Source organism: Hordeum vulgare, chromosome 1H (assembly GCF_904849725.1).
Source record: "Hordeum vulgare subsp. vulgare chromosome 1H, MorexV3_pseudomolecules_assembly, whole genome shotgun sequence".
Lineage (NCBI taxonomy): Eukaryota > Viridiplantae > Streptophyta > Magnoliopsida > Poales > Poaceae > Hordeum > Hordeum vulgare.
This window is the reverse complement of record NC_058518.1, coordinates 131,921,333-131,946,483: the sequence shown is the minus strand read 5'-3', so window position 1 is coordinate 131,946,483 and position 25,151 is coordinate 131,921,333. Positions and strand designations below refer to the sequence as shown.

At 45.1% G+C, this 25,151-nt stretch overlaps 2 protein-coding genes across 2 annotated transcripts; both read right to left on the bottom strand.

The window, feature by feature from the left end:
• Positions 1-1,853: 1,853 nt before the first annotated feature.
• Positions 1,854-3,430, bottom strand: LOC123397576 (mitogen-activated protein kinase kinase kinase 17-like). The gene is made up of 2 exons (XM_045092117.1): positions 3,349-3,430; positions 1,854-2,788 (listed from the first exon to the last, which is right to left on the bottom strand). The coding sequence occupies exons 1-2, from the start codon at positions 3,428-3,430 to the stop codon at positions 1,920-1,922; spliced, it is 951 nt and encodes a 316-aa protein (XP_044948052.1). The 3' UTR covers positions 1,854-1,919.
• Positions 3,291-8,426, bottom strand: LOC123427066 (heat shock 70 kDa protein 15-like). The gene is made up of 10 exons (XM_045111012.1): positions 8,232-8,426; positions 6,681-7,913; positions 5,761-5,970; positions 5,500-5,595; positions 5,215-5,412; positions 4,661-4,855; positions 4,432-4,578; positions 4,187-4,336; positions 3,912-4,042; positions 3,291-3,830 (listed from the first exon to the last, which is right to left on the bottom strand). The coding sequence occupies exons 2-10, from the start codon at positions 7,848-7,850 to the stop codon at positions 3,620-3,622; spliced, it is 2,508 nt and encodes an 835-aa protein (XP_044966947.1). The 5' UTR covers positions 7,851-7,913; positions 8,232-8,426; the 3' UTR covers positions 3,291-3,619.
• Between the last annotated feature and the right edge of the window lie 16,725 nt (positions 8,427-25,151).

Here is a 25,151-nt window from a genome sequence, read left to right as displayed (position 1 = left end):
ATATTCAGATGACTGCCGTACTCCCCTTGACAATCACATTCTTCATTAATGGATCACTTTAGATGCATAATGTGCATCACATCATCTAAAGTACAGAGGAGTCATGAAATACACTACAATGTATTTCATGTCTCTATCTCCCCCTCGAAATGTGGCAAGAACTTTTCTGCCACAATTTCGAAACCCATTCATAGTTCTTGTGAAATGAGGAAACTTCGATTATCTAGCTCATTCATCTTATCACTTCATGTAAAATGAAGTTATAAGTTAACTAGTATGTGAGTACTTGTTCCTCATTTCATTTCGGAAACTCAATAGAGTTCTTTATAGTTGTCACTTTTGCAAGTCACACTTGCATATCATTCTTGTCTTTAGGTTCGTCTGTTACTTTTATCCTTTCTGGATTTAGTGATTGCATAATGACCGTTACACATAAGGTGTACGGTCGATACTAGGAAAGCTTAATAGCTACTCCATACTTTTCTCCCATAGTGGGACACATTAACCGCACATGAGTCATCATAACTTTCTCCTGTCATACAGGATAAGGCCTTTACCAAGATTTCTCCTGCCATACACGGATTGATGACATAATACAATGTCAACTTTACCCGGTTACGCAGGCATTCTTCCCAGACTTTTCCCGCCATGCGGGTAATTCCCTGTAAGGGACATAAATGCCATAATTGGCTCTTTTGACTGCATTAAATTCAGAAATAAATCTGAATTATCCTTGACGCACATGTTTGATCCGACGTTGGTCAAATTAAACATGCATGTTGCTTGTTTCATTTCAATCATGTTGACTGAAAAAGGAGACTTCATCATAGAGAGTACATGAAAGACATTCGTCAACCAAGACTCTCAATGATCTATCTCTTTTCTTATCTTGAATTAATATCCAAGAGTTCTTTTCTCGTGAAGCCATTCTTTAGAGAGAATTTATTCCCTCAAGGTATGACCTTTCTTTTCCATCTTTCGGGTCACTAGTACCCAAACATTCGCTTTCATGAGTGAAAGCTTGAATAACTTTTAGTGTGAGAAAACTTAGCCAATAAACAACAGTAATGAGCATAAAAATAACCCTACGTTGGTCTTATTAAAATCATGCACATTAAACCTTTCTGAAATATTCTAAATCACCGTTGTGGCAGAATTAGAATAAAACATCATTCTTCTGCATTAATTCCATATCACCGTTGGGCAGAAATGGAAATAATGCATATAATTCATAAACAATGTGATGATAGTATTTCTATTGAACAATTTTGCTAAGAAATAATCATCATCATCATTAACCATATGCATTTCTTTATCTGTGCTCCGAAAATTTATCACTTTGATACAAAATTTATCGGAGATTTAAGCTTTAAACATAAGATGATTCATACAATTATAGTATTGTTATCAACCAAATTTTACAGTCTCGTGTCTGTGACTAACAGTGATCCACAATGGTCTGTCAGTAGCTACATTCACACTCAAATCTCTCTCGTACCCATCGAAATAATGCGGTCCATCCACATTCCGCACAAGGCCGTACTGATAGATCATGTGGATCGTCAAGGCTAGATTTGTTCGGTAATAGTAATAGATCATTACCTTGTGATGAACTCGATGAGCTTCCTCTCATCGTCCATCTTGATGTAGAGGAGACGGTGGGAAGCAGGGAGATGTGGTAGCGACGGCGGTGGACTTCCCATCGCTTCAGTGCATCCCTCTAGATCGGATTAGGGTTAGAGAGTGGGGAACCAGTGACGGTGGCGAACCTCGTAACCCGTGCCATGGTCCCCACTTCCTCTACATATAACACTGCGCGACAGGAGCCCACCAGCCTTGCTTGGGCTGGACGCCCCCGATCAGGGCGTGAGTCAAGGTCCAGTGGGCCCAATGGGCCGTTGGGCCCATTGGGAAAGAGATCAATCTAACACGTACCACCTAATTGCATCCGCATCAGCGAAATGGACGTCAACCTCGGCTTCCAATCCTTCTTCACTCCAAGGGCCGAAGTCTGTGCTGGCGATCGCCGTGGCCGTCGCAGTTTCTGAAGCTTCGGAGCGTTCGCCGTGCACGTCGATCCAGCCATCGTCGGAGTCCCAGTCTGGCAAGGCCGAGCATGGGCTCGACAGGGAGCCGATCCTCTCGGCCGCGCTCGTCAGCGTGTCCTCTATTTCGCTCTCCTCGTCGTCGCTCTTCGGGGACACCCAGTCCTGCTTCGCCGGCTCCCCGTCGCCGTAATCGCGGAAGGCGGACGCGAGGAACGGGTGCTCTAGGAGCTCCGCGGCGGTGGGCCGGTGGCGGGGGTTTCTTGCCAAGCACTTGCGGAGGAAGTCCTTGGCCTGCGGCGACAGCGACGCGGGAAGCTCGGGGACGGCGTCCGTGTATCCGATCCGGTGGACCGCCGCGAAGACGTCGTCCATGTCGCCCCACGGGGCGCGGCCGGTGGCCATCTCGATGACGGTGCAGCCGAGCGCCCACACATCGGCCGCCCGGCCCTGCTCCTCCCCGCGCGCCACCTCCGGCGCCATGAACGCAGGGGTGCCGGCGATCGCCCGGTCGGAACCCGCCGCCCTCGCGCACCCGAAGTCCGCGAGCTTGGCTCGCCCGTCGGCGCCGACCATGACGTTCCTCGCCTTGACGTCCCCGTGCACCAGCGAGTTCCCGTGGAGGTAAGACAGCCCGCTGGCCACGTCCGCCGCGTACCCCTGGATGGCGCGCTCCGCGAGGCTCCCGCCGCTCCTGGCGGCCTCGTCGGCGAGCGAGCCGCGCGGCGCGAACTCGATTAGTCCTTATGTCAATCCCAATTAGTCATTCTAGTTCAATCCTATTTGTTGCTCCAGGTCAATTTTGATTTCAATGTGATGTTCAACACAGTATGCAATTTTTTTGTGTCAAGAACAAATATAGATGCTGACAAGGCGGATCCATAAAATACGGAGTGGAGAATAAACGTAGACATTGACAGAGTGGATAAAATATGGAGCTCGAATTGTTTGATTTCAATGTGGTGTTCAACACAGTATGCACATTTTTCGTGTGAAGAACAAATATGGACGTTGACAAGGCGGATCCATAAAATCAATTGTTCAACTTTGTATTTCCACATTCCAATTTGTATTTGCTTGTTATGAAGAGCGCTCCGAAATGATTTCGAAGGCTGGAAATGTGGCTGATCTGCTAGAGTTGCTCTTAACCCGAGCAGTCTTTTGAGCTTTGCCATTTGCCATTAAAATCCTACAGAGCCGAGATGTCAAAAAGATCAAACATGCTTTGGAGGGTGCAGACAGAAGTACAACAAAGATAATCGGTGTGTGCCATAGAAATGGTGCTTGCAGCCTGTCCTCAAACCATTGATGGCTATAGAAACTACAGCAAAGATATCGCTGACATCAGGCACCAAAATCTGAAGACGGTAACCCTGCATCCGCATCACCCACCAACAAGATAGCCAGGTCCAGGGACAGGCACCTAGATACACTACCGAACTCTTATCAAAGTTCCAACACATCATACATAACCTCACAACCTAGCGTGCCACAAGACCCAAAAGCTTCCGCACCACCGACACCGCGAAAAACAATCAATAGCGGAGATAAAACTGCTTTGATCAACAATAGGCCTATGCCAAGGAAGGATCAGGTTCATCGGTGTCCATCTGCTCGGCTGCAGGCTGCTCCCAGGCACCTCCCTCACTGGCCGGCTCACTAGCTTCAGTGGCACCATCTGGCTGCTGCTCCGGTGTTTGGGCCTCTGGTGATGAAGTTTCGGCCGGGGGTGGGGTCTGTGGCTTCGGTGCTGGCTTTGGCTTTGTCATGATCGTTTTGCAAAATCTGTAATGACAGAAGGTTTCAGATAATTATCCCAGACCCTAGACAGCATGACAGATGGTTGTTATGTTATAGCAAACCAACCTGTCAAGTGCTTCCGCCTTCTTCTTGAGATCAGAAACAAGGAGAGCAGGGTCAGCATGCTTTGGTAAAGCATCCTGCTGCTGTTTTTTCTCAAGCAGCCAAGTCTCGGATCCCGAGCACTCATTAACAACCTGTATGTAACACACACAGGTTAGCAACTGAAAATTAACATTACCTCTATATGTCTCCACGACAGTAACAATAATTGTTTGCCAATGATTACTATACTTTAACGGCGAGCATTTCTAGTCCTCTTATAGGTTACAGTGCAATACCTTTTGTTTCTCCAATATGTCGATATGATCAAACTTTGTGTCACTAGACAATGCAGCCTCCCTGAAACTGTGGATGCAGTACGATAGTTGTTCAATAGCAGGACCTCTTTCTTCCCACTCTCTGTAGCGCGCCTCGATAGGGCCACCAACCTGAAGGAGAATAAAGTTCAGCCCTCCAAAACTTCAGAATACAATAAAAAAAGGATCTATCCATGCAACATAGTAAAGAAAGGATCTATCCATGCCTTTTTAAGTTCTTCCAGTTTTGCAACATAGACTCCCTTGGTTTCATCCTCGCCATCTTCGTACAGCCAATCCTCAACCTCCTGAAGCTTAGCCATCAAAGCTTCTTTGTCCTCCGATGTAACATAATCAGAGTACTTCTCATAAAGCTGAAATACAAGGAGATAACATCAGGTACAGCACACCGTTACAGATTGATAGAACATCACCGAGACATGCAATCCAACATACCTTGTTACGCATGTCGTAAACATAAGCCTCCACGGCATTCTTCTTCTCTTTAGTTTCTTCCATAACTCTATCTTGAAGAGCCATTTCATACTCTTTCTCAACAGCTTTCTCCAACTCAGCAGCCCCCATTGCACCATACACCAATTCCACAACTGGGACATTGGTTTTCTTGACTTTCTTTTTTGCTAGCTCGGTCTAAAATAAATAAAATAATTTAATAAATTGCATGTCTCGCCCAAAAAATGAACAGTGCTTTTCCCAAAATTATGCATGCATGAAACTAGAGCACTAGCCTGTTCCTAGCAAGAGCAAATCATGAATCCTTTGGTGTAAATACCATATGGAACATCTAAGATACCACTAGTAACATTCGGAATCAGTATGAGGAGGTTTATTATTTATTGGATGGATTAGAATTAGTGTAAGTAATTCCCGGTAATGAGACAAATCAATACACCCTAGTGGTAAGCATCAATTTAAGCCACATAGAGGAATAGCTCTTCTCAACATGCTAAGAGCAAAAGACCACAATAATCCAAAACTTTGTTAATTACCTTGGCATCAGTATCCATAGAAGCAGGTTTTTCCTCAGAATCTTGTGCCCCATTTTCAGTAACACCCTCAGCAGTGTCGGTAGTACCTTTAGGTTCCTGCATATTGACATCAGTGACATCCGTCTCCATTTTGTTTGCATCCTTTGGCACCTCACTTGTAGCTGAAACTGGAACTTCCACTTCCTCCTCCTCCAGCATCTGTGTAGAAAAGAAAGCGTACTAACATAAGAGAGAAGTTACATGTTCTTCCAGAGGAAGATGATAGGGCATGGTATTGCAAGTTACCGTCGCTGATTCAAGAGAGACTATTGCATGAATGTTGAGACGAACTTTCACTTTCAGTTTTGCCTTCTCACCTTTGCTGGATTGGAAAGGGCCGATCTGCATAGGGTTTAGCACAAAAATCAAATCAGTAACCATAAAAAACTGCTCAAGTACTGCAGTGTATAGGACATGGTATCTGCATAAGATGGATTAGATTTTAAGGTGGTCTAGCAGTTGAATGTGTATTCAGTGACTTATGAAAAGGTTTATTATGTTACCTACCGTGTAAGTGCTAATTTTTTGTGTTTCTTGCGAATCTTCTGTTTTAACATTCAGAACATCCACTGCAAATGTATTGGACCTATAGAAGGTCAGAGCTTTGACGCTCGGGATCGGGTTCCCCTTTGGAAATACCACTGTTTGTTGGGGCTCATTGTTCTGGGAATCTGGTTTCCATGATAAAGCGATTGAAAAAGGAAAACCTTCGTTAACCTGCAAAATATCAAGCCAATATGATAGTTAGAGGTACAGGGTGCATTAAAAATGAATTTCATGTTATAACACGTCACTTTTAGGAAGTCGCGGGATATAACACCATGCCCACGTAGCTTGTATCTAGCACCCCCAATGTGAAGCGAAATTTAAACAAACACAAAAGTACGGTGCCTTAACAGAACTCAAAGCCATCAAAGGAGAAGTTATTCAAAACTTGCAACATTGCTATATTCAAAAATCAAAACTTGCAACATCGATATAAAATAAGATTAATTTAGTTAACTGTTGCAGATCTGTATTAGAAAGTTCATGTAAAGCTAGTCATCTGTGACACCAATGAAGCCATCTTAAAGACATATTATTTATATATTCCAAAATGCAATCTAGCACTTAGGTAGAAGGTGGAATGCAGACTAGGTTTGGGCCTAGAAGATCCTACAAGTGAACATTATTCTGCTTGAACTGCAATATATCAACATAATAGTTCCTGCTACACATGTGTCAAATGAAAGCAACATGAGATGAAGATATCAAAGGTTGACATAATAATAATAAATTAAAGAAAGCAGATGAAAGATGTTCTAGATTTCTGAAGAACATCAACTTAAAAGAGAACATTAAAAACTATCTGTAGGTTATAATAGTGATGAAAATGCTAGAATGGCAATAAAAAAAGACACAATAAAAAAACATAGACAAGTTAGTACCTGGAACTCCCGCACTTTGAACGTAGGACTAAGTATAGCACACTGAAGAGCGCATCCTCGGGCAACACATTCACTTGCATTCATAGTTCTCCGAGGTTCCTTTCCAAAGAATTCAGTGATAATCCTGATTATAGCAGGGACACGAGAACCTGATCCAACAACCTCAACAAAGTGCACACTTTCTGTTGTCAAGCCAGCTTCGGCCAAGGCCTTCTCCAATGGCCCTTTCACACGTTCTAGTACTGGGGCGCTGATCTGTTCAAATTCATCCCTCTTGATGAAGCCTCGCACATCCTTCTCATCCATCAAGCACTCGATATTCATCGGTGCCTCCGGATTGGCGCTCAGCATCTTCTTGAGCTTCTCACAGGCCACACGCAACCTAATGCAGGCACGGGCATTCTGGTAGACATCAACCTTATACTCCTCTTTAAATTTTGCCGCGAAGTGCTTAAACAGGGCTTCATCAAAGTCTCTTCCGCCAAGAGACCGGTCATATGCGTGGGACAGCATCTTCAGTCGCCCCTTCTTGTACCCGACAATGCTTACCTGCATGCTGGCATGCCCGACATCAACAAATGCGACGTTCAGCTGATCATTCTCAGGGAGATCGGTCTTATAGATGCCATATGCCAATGCAGTAGCAGTGGTCTCATGGAACAGGCGCAACGGGCGGAGACCAGCAATAGTGGCAGCATCGAGAACCGACCTACGCTGCAGGTCAGTGAAATACACCGGGATACCAATGCAGCAATCAACAACAGCTGACTTGAGGTTATCCTCAGCAATGGCCTTCAGATTAGACAGCACCATGGCAAGCAGCTGCGTGGGGGTGAAAGCATGCTCCTCCCCCAGATATCGGGCCTGGACGAGTGGGAACCCATCAGGCCCCTCAGAGACAAGAAATGGGAACGATTGCAGATCGCGCTGCAGCTCGGGATCAGCGAACTTGCGGCCCAGCAAGCGCTTGATCTGTGAGATGGAGTTGTTGGGGTTCATGGTGGAGTTGGCAGCGCCTGCAGTGCCGATGAAGCGCTGCTTGTCGCCAAAGCAGACGATGGCAGGGGTCTCCCGTTTGGATTCCTCATTGAGAACCACGTCGATGCCACGTTGCCGTGCCACCCCCACAATGCAGCTCTCGTTGCCTAAATCAAACCCAACCACGCTCATCTTTGACGCGCGCTTGCAGCTCCCGGCTACCGCTGGGTCACACGATCAGATCGCAGCCTGCACCTGCACAGGGGGGGGATCCACAAGTCAAATACCTTGATAAATCTCGGCATATAAACCTCAAATCTATTGGCTCCATGCGGCAAACCCCGAGAACACGTCAAACCCCGATCCAAACCCTCAAAGGCCCTAACGCTACGCCCCTACAACATCACGAACTGATTGATCTGCTGATAGAGGTGAGGCGCACTTTCACCTTCAAACGAAATCACAGAAAGTTACGATCAAACGGAGATCGATACCGACGACGACGAAAGAAACGGCCTCGGTCGCAGCGAGAAATCGTGGAGGGAAAGCGTCGGAGGTGGGATTGGATCGTACCGGCGGTGGGGAGGGCCGAGGCGGAGTCGTGGGTGCTCCTTGAAATTTCGCTTCGGGCAGCCGAGGCGAAGACAGGGCAGCTCTTTCCTTTTGGCGAATGCGAGTCGCCGAGGCGGTGGTATATGCGGCGCCGTAGTGGTGGTGCCGGTGTGGCCGCGGGTCTTCTTCTTCCTTTGAGAGGGCTCCTGAATGTTCTGGAAGGTGGAAACGGAAACCCTTACACTTGGACTACTCTCGTGGGCCGCCTACCGTTGTTGTTTTTTATCAATATAAAATAAAATAGGCAGTTGCTGATGAACACTTCAATAAAATAAGCCTTCATATTCATAACTCATCAGAGTTCAAATTCTGTTGCTCATATTATTTTTAAAATTATTTTAGAATTTTTGAATAAACACGACGGTGATTTTCTAAATCTCAAGATCATATGTCGGTTTAGTCTCTCGGAGATACTCATAAAAATAGGATGTGTATGTGTTTATAGAAATGAGTGTATACGTATTTATGTGAACATTTGTGTTTGTACTGTGCTGTATTAAGAAAAGATCGTTACCCAAAAAAGACTCGAGAAGCTTTGGGGCCTCTTCCCTTTAATAAAAAGGGGACCTCGATGTATTTACTCTTCACAAAAATTAACAAGATCACTAATTGAATTACCTAAATGATAAGTGCTGCATGTATGGCATGAAGCACTCTGGCCTGGAGTTTTTTACAATTAAAGTTACGATCATAAAAAAATAGACAGAAAAACCTGAACTTGCCATGTAATAAGAAAGTTAACATGCTTAATAATTAAAGTTGTCATTTTTGCGTCACTAAATTTATCATAAAAAATGTTCCAAGTTGCCATATCTTCGTACCACACGTGTTGATATTAGGATCCAAATCAAGGTGCCTAAAATGATAATTAATTATGGTATTAAAAATAATTAAATTAAAAGGTACTAGTCCTCATTTTATTTTGGGTCAAAGTTGAACCATATATTTGACAAGCAAAATGTTAATGCATGTCACAAAAAATATAATGTTGAATTCATATTTGAAAGTAATTTCCAATGATATTATTTTTACTACGTATAACTTATACTTTATTGATGACCTCCAAGACACATATGGTGGTGTAGCACTTTTGCGAAAATATCCTAAATAGTTAACGTCGAAAATAAGAGCAGAGGAAAGTAATTACATATTAGTGGAATCAGATAATTTGCCATCAATTTATTTTTTACCTTTTTCCAGCTGACGGCAAAGAAGTTCATTGTCGTAAGCTTCCACAAACCAAACGACAAAGAACGAACTCATGGCAAATATACTATTTGTCATCAATACATTCTTTGTCGTGTGTTGGCGGACGGCAAAGCGTCTAAAGGCAGACGACAAAGAGCCCGGTTGGGCCCCACTGGACCGTGGAGCTCAGTAGGTGAAATTGACTGACTGGATGTAATGTGCTAGCTCGTTGTCGTCTGCATTAATACTACTAGACGACAAAGAGGATGCCCATGTAACGTTGGTTCTCCCACCCCCTCTCACTCCCCCCTCCCCCTCCCCCCACCTTCTTCCACACCTGTAACCGTCGGTGTCACCCCTCCCCCAACCACCTTTGGCCACCACCGTACCCACCCACGACCGCACACCTCCCTCCCTTCCCCACTGTGACATCCTTAGCTTTTGCTACAGTGATCTCTGTAATTAAGCTACAGTAAATATATGCTAATTATGCCACGTCACCGTGATTACTGTTATTAATCTCGCGTTAGTTCAAAACCGATTCAAATTCAAATTTAAAATAAAGTCAAACGATAAAAAGTTTTCGAATGCCAAAATAAAAATGATCGGTATGTGTCAAATATTACATAGGAAATTGTCATTCAGAAATTGTTATTTTGAAGGTATTTATTGCACTAAAATAAAGTAGATCTAAAAATAAAAATAAAATAAAATAAAAAACCGAATAAAAAAAGAAAAGAAAAAAGAGGAAAAGGCCCAGCCGGCCACCCAACCAGCCCACTAACCTTGGGGGGGTATAAAACCCCCCAAACCCTAACCCTCTCAGCCCCACTCCCTCCCAGCATCGACACTCCCGCGCCACCAACCCTCCTCACGAGGGGATCCACCCTCATTCCCCCCCCCCCACTCCTCCACCGATCCCACCCCACGAGCGCTCCCCTTGCTGACCTGCCCCTCGAGCTCACCCCAGCGCCGAATCTCATGAGCCCCTCGCTCGAACCTCCACTCCCCTCGTTCCCACCTCCCTGCTCCCCCTCGAGTGCCTCCCTGGATCCCCTTGCTCGCTCACCCCCAGCCACGACCGAACCCCTCTCCCCATCGCTACCAGCCCACCCCCACCGGAGCCTCCCTCTCCCTCGCCAGGGCCGAGTCCCCACCGCCGGGCCTCCGCTTCGGCCACCTCCGGCCCCCGCACGGGCCGACCCCGTTGCCGGCCACCGCGAGCCCCTCCACACGCCTCAACTCCTCGCCCTCTCCCCTCGCTGGGAAGGCCGACCACCACCATCACGGTCGGCCCTCCTCCGACTGAGCACCTCCACGGCTGGCCCCCGACCTCCTCCTCTCCCAGCGCCACCTTCCGGCCGCATCCAACCGCCGCACCACCGGCTCCCCACCGGTCGGTTCTCGCCTCGCCGAACTGCACCACCTCGCCACCGCCCCGCCGGCCTCCCCGACTTCCCCAAGCCGCTGCTTCCACTACATTCGTGGTGAGCCCTCGGGCTCCTCCCCTCCACTCTGTTTCCCCCGCAACTCCTCCCCTCCCCTGTCGCCGGCCTCGTACTCGTGCCCACCAGGGCCTCGGCACTGCGCCGTGTTCCCTCCTCCTAATCAGGAGGAGGAGGGGATTAGCCCCTCTGATTAGTGTAAATGTGAATATGTAAAAAAAGGGAACGAAAAAGAAAAGGTAAATATGTGTATAAGTGTATGCATGTATGGAGGGGTATGTATGTACGAGATTATATATATGTATGAATTTATGTATAGTAAGTGTGTGTACATATTAGGTGTAGATGTAGTGTATTATGCTCGCTGTCCCAATGACATGCGGGCCCCGCCCCAAAAAAAGAAAAACACAAAAACAGATTTTAATAAATAAATTAGTTAATTAAAGCAATTAGTGTAATTAGATAATTTTAATACATGTTAAGTAGATAGGAAAATGACATCTCAGTCCATTCCAATTAACGATTAATTGAAACTGTTAATTAATTAACCTAAGCAGTATATGACAGCTGGGTCCCACCCCAATAATTAACATGATTAAATATTTATTAAAACCTAAAAATAAATGTGCCTATGACACATGGGACCCACTGGTTACAGTTGACAAGTCAAAGTTACTGCTGACTGCTGATGTCATATTTAATTATGTGATATAATTAAATCTGTTAATTCCTAGATAATTAATAAAACTTAAAAAGTTATTATTAAATAAACCGTAAGTGAGAAATATTTTGAACATGAAAGTTCATCTGCAAATCGAGACGAACTCGGATACGCTTTGCGTTCGTGTGTCGCTCGTCCCTAGCATAACAAACATGAAATTTTCCACCGTTTTCATGTGACCTATAGTGGCGAGAGACCCGGAAAATATCATGTGATATTTTTCACGACCCGTCTATGACGGATAGCACTGCGTTAGATCATGCCTAACCCTGCTTTGACATGTCATGCTTAGTGTTGCATCGGTGTTATATTTATTGTTTGTCCCCCCCCCCCTCTTCTTACCGGTAGACCCCGAGACTAGCGCTGCTGCCGGGTATGACTACCCTCCCGATGACCAGCCCTTTGCCGCAGAGCAACAAGGCAAGCAAACCCCCCTTGATCGTTCCTATATCGCCCATTTCTTTCTTCCTCATGCTTGCATTAGAATTTTGCTACTATTGTAGTTAGCTCCTATATCTGATGCATAGCCTACTTTTGATGAACTGCTACTTTCAGTACCGCACTTTAAACTGTTTAGTATAGGTGGAGCAGTCATCCACTCTGACCCCTTAGTCTAGTTTCCCCGCTTTATTGTCGAGTCTCGATCCTTAATCGACGAGCCAAGATCCGACACAACACTTACACCCCCTTAGTTGTACGACGCTGCAGAGCTATTATCAGGTACCGAGGGTGACACCTTGCGAAGTACTCATGATGCTATCCCTGTAGTGTAGCTAGTCGATCGTGGTTATTGAGGGTGATTCGTCGTTCACCACTCCCGACGATGACTCTGTCGTGCAACCCCTCAACTGTGAGACCCTCGAGGGTGATTCCTCTAAGTCCACCTTGACGGTTACATCGTTCAGAATCCAACGAGGGCGATACCTCAGATCCCCCTAATGTTACAACCACAGAGTTACTTGACCATGTTACTGGGATCTTTGATGAATAGTGTTTGACGGGTGGATTCCCGCGTAGCTGTGTCGATGATTTAATTAAAATGTTAATGGATTTGGGTATTTGATCTGGGTTGGTCGGAAGGCCTTATTACGCACTAACCATCTAAGTAGGAGAAGTTATGGGTACTCGACGTCGTGGTATCAGTCGAACCTCTTCACACGTCAGCAATGGAGCGGCGCGCGCCCGAGTGGTTCGGATATGCATCGCGCTTGTAATAAGGGGTACTAGGACTGACCTCGGCCGCCCACGCATCATGCAGGAGTGTAAAAGGGTGATGGGCCCATGACCCGTGCGCTTAGGATTTAGACCGGCGGGCTGGCCTCTGTGTTGAGTCTAGGTGGGGCTGCGGCATGTCGATATTCCGAGGCCGGGCATGACCCAGAAATGTGTGTCCGGTCAAAGTTTTATCGAGCGTGACGGGGAATATGTTGTGCACCCTTGCAGGGAAAAACTTATCTATTCGAATAGCCGTGTTGTCACGCCCAAGATGCGACCCTGTCCTCAATTTGGCACGAAGGCCTCGTCAGGGATAGAAGCGCATCTTGTCGTGTCGCAAGAATGGATATCGTTACAAGTACATGTACTAAAAAGAAGAGTTATATAAAGAGAGTTGGCTTACACTCGCCACAAGCTACTTCAGAGTCACAGCAGTACATTACATAAACACCATGAAGAAGAGCAAGGTCCGACTACGGACGAAAAACAAACGAGAAAATTAAGAACGACGTCCATCCTTGCTATCCCAGGCTGCCGGCCTGGAACCCATCCTAGATCGATGATGATGAAGAAGAAGAAGAAGCAACTCCAAATGAACAATCAACGCGCTCGCGTCAAGTAACCTTTACCTGTACCTGCAACTGGTGTTGTAGTAAACTGTGAGCCACAGGGGACTCAGCAATCTCATTTCCAAAGGTATCAAGACTAGCAAAGCTTAATGGGTGAGGTAAGATTAAGTGGTGAGGTTGCAGCAGCGGCTAAGGATATATTTGGTGGCTAACTTATGAGTACAAGAAATAAGAGGGGGAAGATCTACACATAACGGACATGAACTACTGATGATCAAATAAATGATCCTGAACACCTACCTACGTCAGACATAACCCCACCGTGTCCTCGATCGGAGAAGGGACTCACGAAAGATACAGTCACGGTTACGCACACAGTTGGCATATTTTAATTAAGTTAACTTCAAGTTATCTAGAACAGTGTTAAACAAAGTTTCCACGTTGCCACATAACCGCGGGCATGACTTTCCGAAAAGATTTAACCCTGCAGGGGTGCTCCAACTAGTCCATCACAAATTACCACAAGCCGCATAGAAATCCTCAATCACGAAGCTCGCGATCTCGTCGGATTCCCTAGTGGAAAACCTCAACTCTAAGATTATCCAAAGCATCACCGGAATCCCGATGCACAAGATATCTCGTCAAAGGTAAAACTAATCCAGCAAGGCCGCCCGACGTGTCGACGATCCCGATAGGAGTCACGTACCTCGTTCTGAGGACAAGACGGATGGTTCACACTAGGAGAACCAAACCTCGGGTTGCCCCGCGGTGGCCCCGTGGTCTGCCAATTTGGACCAACACTCATGAGGAGCACTGGCCTGGGGGTTGATTAAATTATCCTCGGGGTCCGAAAAGTCCCATGCAATTTTATTAGGTGTTTAGGCAAATGTAGTACCAAAGTTGGGCCTTGCCAGACTAGTCTTAATCTAAAACGAATTATCAAGGGGGTCCCCATAACAACCCCGATCGTGTTAGGAGCGCTCATTTATGGAACATAACACCGGTAGTCGAAACTAAGGGGGCAAAGGTGGAACAAAACATCAGGCTAGAAAGGCCGAGCCTTCCACGTTTTACCAAGTATATAGGTGAATTAAATTAAATAGCAATTAATATGGTGATATGACAAGGAACCCATGCTTTCACATGGAAGCAATGCACCTGCAACTAGCAATGCTAACAATAGGGTTAAGCAAGCAGTAACATAGCCAATCAGTGGTTTGCTAGGTTGCACAGGTTGAAGGTTTTATGGCGTTGTTCAGAGGCTGATATTTAACATGTGGTAGGCAACGAGACATAATCGATAGCATCGAAATAACTAGGATGGAAATGATAGTAATGGTATCTGGGGAAATGATCATCTTGCCTGAGATCTTGCTTGGAAGAAGAATGCCTCCGTGAAGCAGACGAACCGACGCAGTCGAACGGGTCCTCACAATCCGGTACACTGCGGAACTCTATCGAGACGAAGCAAACCAGAAACACAAATCAACACACAGAATTCACCACATGATGCACAACACATATGATGCATGAGCAGCTGAATACATGCAAGTCACGGCATGACAATTCACACAATCAAACACTACACATTAAGTGAAGTTCAATATGCAACGAGTTGCATATTGACGAAACTCCACGTTAATTATTTAGTTCTATCCCGATTAGGTACACGGCTATATTAAATGTGATTAAACATGGCAAGAGGTGAAGCGTAATTAGTCTACCTATCTAGGCATTTTAAATGAGGTCAGAAATGACATATAGCATCTCCGAGACGACCTCACATGTTAATTTACAATTCTGTCCAGATCTGAGTTAACACATTTAATTAGTTGTTAAACAACAAAAAAATAGGTTCTCGTGATTCTACGCGTCATTTCAAGCAATCTACACATAGAGATCATCTCCAACGGAGCTACGGATCAAAAGATACAAGCACCGCAAGATATGATGGCATGAATGCAAAATGTGTGCAACAACGGCCACAAGCACTTCAAAACATACAACCAGCACGAGGAAATGAAACTGTACAAGATTCTAAGTAAGTTTCATATAGGACACGATCAAATCGGAGCTACGGTTCAAAAACTACGAGCAAAACAAGAAATGAATACAATCTGCCAAAATCAGCCACATAGCATTTACTACGCCCCACAACTACGGGCTACACAACTCCGATAAACTCGAGCAAGGCATGACACGAACGAGGGCAAGAAGCACTACTACAAACAACCAACAACAACTAGCATGGCATCAAGGATCACTAGGGAAAGAAGACACAAAATGGCATCTCACACACTATTTCAGACTTAGTGAAAATTACACCTCATGAAAGTGCAGTTTTTGATCTGACGCAATATTGACAGCAAAAAAACCATAAGCTACAGGACTCCAAATGGCATGAAAATTCACAGCATGCTAGAGAAATACAAGGGGTACAACTAACTCCATTGGACCAACCTCAAAAGAGCTACAGATCACAAGATAGAAGCAAGACAAGACAACAACAAAATATAACAGATTCCAGACTTAGAAATATTTCAGCTCCTCCAAATCAGCACTATTTCTAGCAACTTGAGAGCAATCAAACCACACCTAAACATGCATTTCTATTGCAACCAAAAATACCAGGGGCTAGTCTAAACATCCAAGAACAACTCTCTAGTTGATAACTCCTTCAAACGAAGCACGAAATAAATCCTATGAATTAAACAAAAGGGCATCACGACAAAATATCGCGCGAACTAACTTTCTCAAAAGCTAAAACTAATTGCGTAGAAAAATCCACCCCGAAAACATATAAAATATGTGGGGTTGCAACACAAAAATATCGCGACACTTAAATGCGAAAAAATAACATATACATGGGAAAATAAACTAGCGGCAAATCCCTACACGTAAAAATACAAATGACCGCTCTAAAATACATGGAAAATTAGTTCCTAAAACATGGGCATTTGATCTAAGGCATTCGGGCAATTCGAACACGCGCGGAAAATAAATGCGGGAACTATTCTGTTTGGACAACACACTAATCTATCTATTTGACACGTTAAACTACATCAAATAAACATGCAAGTTGCACCAACGTATTCTACGCGCAAAACTACGCGAGATCCATATTTAAAACGTTCCGATCCGATGCACGGTTTAGAAATTACACGCGTTTTAAAATCTAGCAATTTTTCTGGAATTAATATATCCGAAAAATACTAATTATCTAATGGGCCGAAACTACACATGGGCATACAGGGCAAGGCGCAGGACACTATTAAACGCACATGGCGGGATTAGGGGCTGCTCACCCTAGCTGGGCTCGGCCCAGGACGGCGAGGTGGCAGCAGGCCGGAAGGAGTAGGCGGTGGGCCTGCCGATCTAGAGAGGAGCGCAGGCTCGGGGGAGACTGGGCCTCGGGGGCGCCTGGCCACGGTGCTGGGCCGAAGGGTCAGGTGACTGGGCCAGCGAGCCTTGACGTGGCCCAGCGCGGGGCGAGGCGGCGCTGGTCAATGCGGGGCGAGGCAGGGCTCGTCTCCTCGTCGTGCTCCTCGAGCACGAGGACTCCAGCACCGAGGGAGGCTGCGGCGCATCCCTAGAGGGACTCCGGCGGGGCGAGGAAGGCAGAGATGGCCGGAAAGAGCGGATCGGGACGAGGGCTATCGGATCTGGTGGGGAAGGCCGAGGGGCGGCGGCGCCGGATGTTGGGGCGGCGGCCCATGGCGCGGAGGTGGCCGGTGCTGTAGCCAAGGGCCGCGCGGCTTCAGCTCCTCGCGCGGTGATCTGCGGCGGCCTGCGGCGAAGGAGGCGGCTAGCGGGGCTGCCCGCGGTGGCCGGCGAGGCTCAGCGGCTCGAGGGATGGCCGGCGGCGCTGGGCACGGGAGGCAGCACGGGGGCGACGAGTGTTTCGGGCCCGACGGGCTAGCCGTGGGCTCGCGGGCCCGGCGGCGCGAGGAGGAGGTGGGAGGAGGCTGCGGGAGGATTAGGGTTAGGGTAGGTGGAGCGCGGAAAACGAGGCACAGGAGGGGGATGTCTAAAAAATATGATGGAGGGGGGTATTTATAGAGAAAAGGGGGGCTCGGTTAACCGGAATCGCGTTTCGGATCCAACCGTGCGGTTGGATTCGGACGATTCCGCACGCGGGAATGGGTATGTGGCCGTGTAGGGTGGTTTACCGGAGACGAGAGGGTGAACGGGCGGCGCGGCAACGAATTTTCAAACACCGACACACGTCCGACGTTAGACCGAATACGGTGCCGCTACGGTCGACCGTTCGGGTACCAGACGAACTCCGATCGCGACGAAATTCGACAGGCGACCTGGCTATAACTAATCTCAACCGCATGCCAAGTTTCACCCCGATCAGAGAAAGTTTTACGCACACTTTTTAAAAACAGGGATTTGACGATGCCGCGGGCGCGTGCGAGTGCGGTCGGACTGAGAACGGACAACGACGAGAACCGACAACTACTAACGGATGCAAGTTTGAAAACTAGCGGCAACGGTTTTCCGATGCAATGCTGATGATGCACATGATGTGATGATGATGCAACAAATAAAAATAACCACACGACGAAAACGGAATAGAAGGGGAATCTTCTGGGGCGTCGGCATCGGGCTGTCACACGTGTCCACGGTTACAGGATGACTTGGAGTTGTGCCCTGATCTTTTACAAATACAACTATTACTTAACTGGAATGTTTGCTTCGGGATTGCTTCCTCGCACGGAGTCGAGGAAGAATCTCTGGGCGTGACCTCATATTAATACTGCTGCAACAATATGACTATTAATTTTGTTCCATGTTCTACTCTCGTCTATTGTTGCAGTCAGTCCACATATAAACCCCTTCCTTTGATACCGATGCATACTTAGCATAGTTCTGGTGTCAGTATTGCGAGTACTTTGTATGAGTACTCACCATGGCTTTGCTCCCCCTTTGTCCCCTTGATCCCTTGCTGCGACCAGATGATGCAGCCCAGGAGATGGAGTATCCCGCCCACGACGACTGCTACCCCGACGGTGCCTACTACTATGTGGACGCCGCTAAAAACCAGGAGTAGTTAGGAGGCTCCCAGGCAGGAGGCCTCGCCTCGTTCGATCGTTATATCTTTTGTGCTAGCCTTCTCTAAGGCACCCCATGTTTAATGTCTGTACTCAGATATTTGTTGTTTTCGCTGACTCGTGTGTTTATCGAGCTTCTGTATTCTAGCCCTCGAGGTCCGTGGCTTGTAATATAAATCTTGTATGTTTTATTTGTGTCTAGATTTGTGTTGTGATATCTTCCCGTGAGTCCTTGAGCTTGGTCGTACGCATTTGCGTGTATGATTAGCGTACAATCAAATCGAGGGCGTCACAAGTTGGTATCAGAGTCGACTGCCTGTAGGTAGCCCCCTTTCCAACTCCTTGGCCGAAGTTGAGTCTAGTGCTTGAAAAACTTATTAACTTTGATGTTGTGGCTTACGGGCCCTCATCTCAATTGGGTGGTATTAGTATCTTTTACTCCTTCTCTATACTCTGGGTTCTACTCTCTCTTCTCTTTCGGGTTAAAGATTTTGCTAACTCTAACTCTAGGTTCTCGGAAATACTTCCTCTCAGAGAACCCGACAATTCTAGACGATGGCTTGATTCCTAAAAAGACTCCAAAGATACTCTCTGATGTTCTCTCGAGAGCTGGTGCTCATTTCTTCTGTGATTTCCCTTCCTCCGTCAACCCTTATGGATGACTGTATACAAATGTCGTTCATACTTTCTTTTCCATTTCCTCTTGTTTTACGAGATGCAATGAATTATCTTATCGGGGATTCGTTCGTCATCAATTGTCATGGGTTTCGAAAGTTCTTCGAATTGCTATTCGATCTTTCGGAATCCACAGTAGCCTATCGCTCTTGACCTTTCTCACCTGCTTACATTATGGTTAAATTCATATGTCTAGCCGCATTCATTAAAATCATTTGTGATTTCCCTGTGATCTTATTGATTCTACCTTTGTGTGAATGCACACAATCATCTATTGATACTCATAAATTATCTTTCCGGCTCAGACGTCCTTCGATACACATCTGGTTCTCGGCAAATCAACCTTGGTTGATTGTCCATCTAAGTCCTTTCAACTTGCTTGTATTTGATTGGAGCATCTGATTCTGATACACAACCGGGAAATCATAATTTTCTTTGCTATTTAAGTATCGATATTTTTCAGATGTTCTATAATCCATGCCTTGCATTTTACCTCCCTTTGATTGAGTACCGACACTCACATGAGGTCCTTTGTGGACCGTCAAACCCATTGTTGGGTTATTGTCCGACGGCATCCTTTGCTTTCAAAAATTCTTGTGATATGCTTCCCTTGACACATGATGCCATTGGTAAATTGTGTTTTCTCCCTCTAATAAATTGTATCATATGATTTTGTCGACCATGCTCTGTTGTCAAGCATGTGTTAATTACTCTTGAAGTTTCTTGAATATGTTCCTAAGATGCACTGATGGGTTGAGCCTATGCCTTCCTAAAACAATATGATCCGACGAGTTTTCATGAGTCTTACTCTTCTGGTGTTTTGCCAGATAATCTTTCCAAGCTACAACCTCGTCAAAGGTGAGGATTAAATAGCATGTGATGCATTGATGAAGTAGGAGTCGACCTTGAACTTTGTGTTCATGCCCATGAAAACGACGTTGATCCTATCAGAGAAACTTCTCGTATCAATAATCATTCGTTGTATGATTTGATCTTGTATCCGTGATTGGGTACTTTGCAATCGTAGTTCCGACCATGTTGTCCTACCTTGATTTCATTCTCAGGCAAGTTAAAACACTTGTCTTCTTCAGATCAATACATCGGTCGAAGCTTTAATGTTGATCTACCTTCGAGTATTATCCCTCGTATCCTGATAATATAGCGGAGCTATATAACTTCTTGTGAGCTCCTCATCAACTATGATATTTTCATTGATTCCAGTTTCCTCGTGTTTTGAGTTATTGGACACTCAAGGATATTGACAACTGAATCGAGTACGCATTGCGATCCAACAACTCTTAGTAATCTTCTTTGCTTACGAGTTTGTACTAGATCATGTCATTCCAAGCTGTTAAGCTACATCATCATCGTCAAGTTAGAGCTTGACAATGCTATCTCTGTCCTTCATTCCCGGGACACATTTCCAACTATGCATTAAGCTTACATTGAAATTTCAACATTATGCTGGTTGTCCTGAAAGATAATTTCGATTATGAGCTAGCAACCTTATCTGTGATTCCGACAACCTTTCACTTCACCATTCCTTTGCTTGGTGTCATCGCTGAACGATTAAATCTTCATGAAACTTCTCGACAATTGTGTCGTGATCATCATCAGCATTCTGAGCTCTTCCAGGGTATCAATCGAATGGATGATGAGAAATACCATCCTTACCCCTCGATAATTTGTGAAATCATCGTCAACCTTATTGCCTTCCCTCCAACACAAACTTGTTCATGTTTTGTGTTGTCCTTTGAGTTCCTTGCTGATTCAGCTTATGTCACCTTCTACTTTGGAGTATTACCATCTTTTATGTCAAGAATGTCGTGAGGATTGATGCACCTCTTAATAATTCTTGATAAAGTGATACTTCTCACCTTCACCACTCATTTCTTGGTGGTTGTGTTGTTTTTTAACCGGAATACCGACAAGTGAACGCTGATGTGTGATTCCAATACTTCTGACAACCATATCGCTCTAAAATTAATCACTGATAGTTTCATCCTTGGTGTGTTGGCTGTTGACTCACCATTCTAGCATTGGTCGTGCTGCTCATTCCGTATTCCCGAGTGCACCCTTCAACCAATGCTAAATTGTTGATGTTTCCTCGAACATACATCATTATATTATTTGATCTAACAAAAGTTATCCCCTTGTTCCTTTCATATTGGAAATTCATCCCTCTCAAAATCTTGAGGGATTGTTGTTGAGCCTACCAGCCACACCCTCAACTTCTCCATGTTCCACGATGAAGCTCTTTAAAGCATTATCCTTGTGCCTAGCTCATGAAGAATATGTTTAATAAAAGAACTGTTTTTCCCAAAGTTCACGTGCACTCTTGTCGCCATGAATATGTGAAAGTTTTGTTTCGCTTCCTCTCGGGGAATACCAAATCATTCACGCATGTGCGAAGTGTTATATGTTTTGAAGATTTGCTATCTTCATTTCACATAACTTCTCTTAGCACCACAAGCCACTGACTGATTTGATCAAGGGAAGAGAAGTTCCTTCATAAGAGCTAATCGAGGCTTACGCAAGGGCCTTGATATCCTTGATAATGGTTCTCAAATCAGAACTCGGTTGCATTGTGTTGTAAGAATTCCACGTGGGCACGAATGTCTTCACATTGTGTTCATGTGTCTTACAATCCAACTCAAGATCCAAAACTTGCTCCCGTAGTTCATATCCCAAGAATCTTGCATTATCATCTCGTCTATCTTTGGTGGTCCCATTTTCTTCTTAGGCACCCTGAGACTGAGTTATCCTAACACCAACCAGATTTGAATCTCGGGAAGATATGATGGTTGGAACATTTTCCAATAATTATAACGTTGGTCTTATGTAACCCGGTACGGTGATGTCTTGTCTAGCACACCGGGCCGAAGGACCTATTGTTATATTATATCTCCCTTGGTAAGGTTAGCCATTCTCCCGTGAGGAAATTGTATGACTAAGTTTTATAAGTTGTTCCTCATGGATCCTTTTGTATACCCAAGGTCTGACCTTTATCGGATGACCATGTCGATGCTATCCCGAAGAACGGGTGTAATATTTCAAATGTCAACAGGAACATTGGAAGCGCAATGCTAAATTGTTCCTGATCAATTATCCAAACCGCATGGTATGGGTAAACATCATGATTATTCTTGCCTCTTTTATCTAAATGGTTATGTACTTGATGACCTATCACGTATACATACCCTACTTTTCCTCGGGAATGGTATACTTTAATACTTGTGTGTGTGAACACATTTTCCTCCCCATTGGTCTGTTGACCTTTCTTGTGGCATAACTCATCTAAGCAGTGGTAATTCCCTGCTTAGATAACAACCTTGGTATACAACTCTGTCAGTAAGACCCTATTACTATTGTGGATAACATTCCGGTAGCCGCCGGTGGACGAGAACTTTGCCTATTGGTCCGCCTCGTTCCAACAAGCAGGAAAATGGTTCTAGTCGTCCCCCGCCCTTGGTACCGACGTTGTTGCCAACACAACAGACAAACTATCCTCTGACATGTCTTGTTACCAAGACCGTATAAGGTGCCACCGCTCTGCCTACTCTTGGCCCACATGGTGGACCCATAACACAAAGTTCCACACTCTTGGCCCACAAGGTGGACCCATAACCCAAAGTTCCACAGGATCGAAACCTGACTCTCGTGTACATCTTTGACTCCAAAGTATCCTTTGCACTTGGCTTTGTATGAAATTCCCGAGCCACCGTTCAATGGGACCATGTTGAAATCGACTTTGTCACTGGTTTTGCCAAATCTCACAAAGGTAATGATGCTATTCTTGTCGTCATTGACCAACTGTCGAAAGTTGCACATTTTCTGGCCGTCAAGGAAACAATTAATGCTAGTTAACTCGCAGAATTTAATATGTCAAGAATTGTTTCACTTCACGGTATTCCATTGGTAATCAGCTCGGACTGTGGCCGCTTTTTCACTTCAAAATTCTGGGAAATTTTTCAGAAGGCTATGGGGACTCATCTGGCCTTCAACACCGCATTTCAGCCTCAATCCCAGGGACAAGTTGAATGCGTCAACCAAATTATCGAGGACATGCTTCGAGCTTGTGTCATTTCTTTTGGTGGGAGGAATCTCTCCCGTGTGCCGAGTTCTCGTACAACAATAGCTATCAAGCTAGTCTGAAGATGGCCCCTTTTGAAGTATTGTATGAACGAAGGTGTCGAACTCCTCTGAATTGGTCAGAAATGGGGGAACGATCACTCTTCGATCCGTATATTATCCAACATGCCGAAGATCAAGCCCACATTATTCATGAGAATCTAAAGGCTGCTCAGTCTCGTTAGAAGAGTCAGTATGACCGTCATCATCAAGATATGGTCTATCAACCTGGCGAAAAGACTTATCTTCGTGTCACACCAATGAGAGGTGCACACCGTTTGGGGATCAAGGGCAAGTTAGTTCCTCTCTATATTGGTCCTTTGACTGTTCTCGAAAGGCGCGGAAAAGTAGCTTATCAATTGGAACTGCCGACGAACCTTTCTCAGGTTCACGATGTCTTCCATGTGTCTCAGCTCCGCCGCTGCTTCAAAGATCCTATTCGAGCAGTGGATCATCATATGCTTGAGCTGCAACAAGACCTCTCTTATAAAGAGCAACCAGTCCGCATTCTCGATCAGGCCGAACGTCAGACTCGTCGCAAAGTCACCAAGTTCCTTAAAGTGTAGTGGTCAAATCATTCTGAAGATGAAGCCATTTGGGAACGCGAGGATCATCTTCGTGATGAATACCCCGAGCTCTTTCCTTCTACCACTTAATTCTCGGGACGATAATTCTTGTTAGTAGCGGAGAGTTGTGACATCCTCAGCTTTTTCTACAATGATATATGTAATTAAGCTACAGTAAACCTATGCTAATGGTGCCACATCACCGTGATTACTGTTGTTAATCTCGCGTTAGTTCAAAACCGATTCAAATTCAAATTTAAAATAAGTCAAATGATAAAAAGTTTTTGAATGCCAAAATAAAAATGATCGATATGTGTCAAATATTACTTAGGAAATTGTCATTTAGAAATCGTTCTTTCGGAGGTATTTATTGCACTAAAATAAACTAGATCTAAAACTAAAACTAAAATAAAATAGAAAACCGAATAAAAAAGAAAACAAAAAAAGGAAAAGGCCCCGTCCCAGCTGGCCACCCAACTAGCCCACTAACCTTGGGGGGTATAAAACCCCTCAAACCCTAACCCTCTCAACCCCACTCCCTCCGAGCCGCCACACTCCTGCGCCACCAACCCTCCCCACGAGGGGATCCACCCTCGTTCTGTAATGCCCAGAGTGTAACTTGCCATAATTGGAACCTTCTTGTATGTGGGTCCATCTTGTCATTGCCTTGTGAGTTATATGCATGTGTCATTTCATGTGATGTTACTTTGTCTCCCCATTGCATTCATGCATTCATTTCATTCCAGGCCTCTTGTGTTTGTTGTTATTGTGATCCATGGATGTGGTGTGACATGTGATGATGATATGTGATGTGATGAGTGGTGCATTTGAAAGTGGGGTGCAACCATGTTAGTTTGCAACTGGGTTTTAAAACCCCCCTCCTCTTTTTCTCAAAGTTCAAGTTTTACTTGCCCTATCCCTGATTCAAAAATGTTGATATTTTAGAGTGAATTGTGATGGATGTGATGCTAGGTTTAAAGTGTTTTGAATCTATTTTTGAGAGGGGTAAATATTCACAAAACAGTTATTTAAATTCTGTTTTGTAAATATTTAAATGCTCCAAAAATTCCCTTTCCATTTTATTTAAATAGGTCATAATTCCTTATGACCAGGGGCATTTTTATCTTTATTTTTGAAGCCATAGAATACCTAGGGGATTTATTGTTTGGTGGCTGTGTTTTAAATAGGAAAACCCGAGTGGGTTTTTCCTTTCTCTATCTGGCGCAAGCGAAGCCCAACTCCTCCCCTAGCTGGCCCAGTAACCCCCTCCTCGCACGCAGCCCACCTCCTTCCCTCTCATGTAGACGGCGTCTC

Coding starts and splice junctions, on each gene's coding strand:
- LOC123397576 (XM_045092117.1), bottom strand. CDS start 3,430: ATGCGGATGCAGGGTTACCGTCTTCAGATTTTGGTGCCTGATGTCAGC. Junction 2,789..3,348: donor AGTTTCTATAGCCATCAATG/GTTTGAGGACAG, acceptor GATTGACATAAG/GACTAATCGAGTTCGCGCCG.
- LOC123427066 (XM_045111012.1), bottom strand. CDS start 7,850: ATGAGCGTGGTTGGGTTTGATTTAGGCAACGAGAGCTGCATTGTGGGG. Junction 5,413..5,499: donor TCTCTCTTGAATCAGCGACG/GTAACTTGCAAT, acceptor TTTTCTACACAG/ATGCTGGAGGAGGAGGAAGT. Junction 4,337..4,431: donor AACTGGAAGAACTTAAAAAG/GCATGGATAGAT, acceptor ATTCTCCTTCAG/GTTGGTGGCCCTATCGAGGC.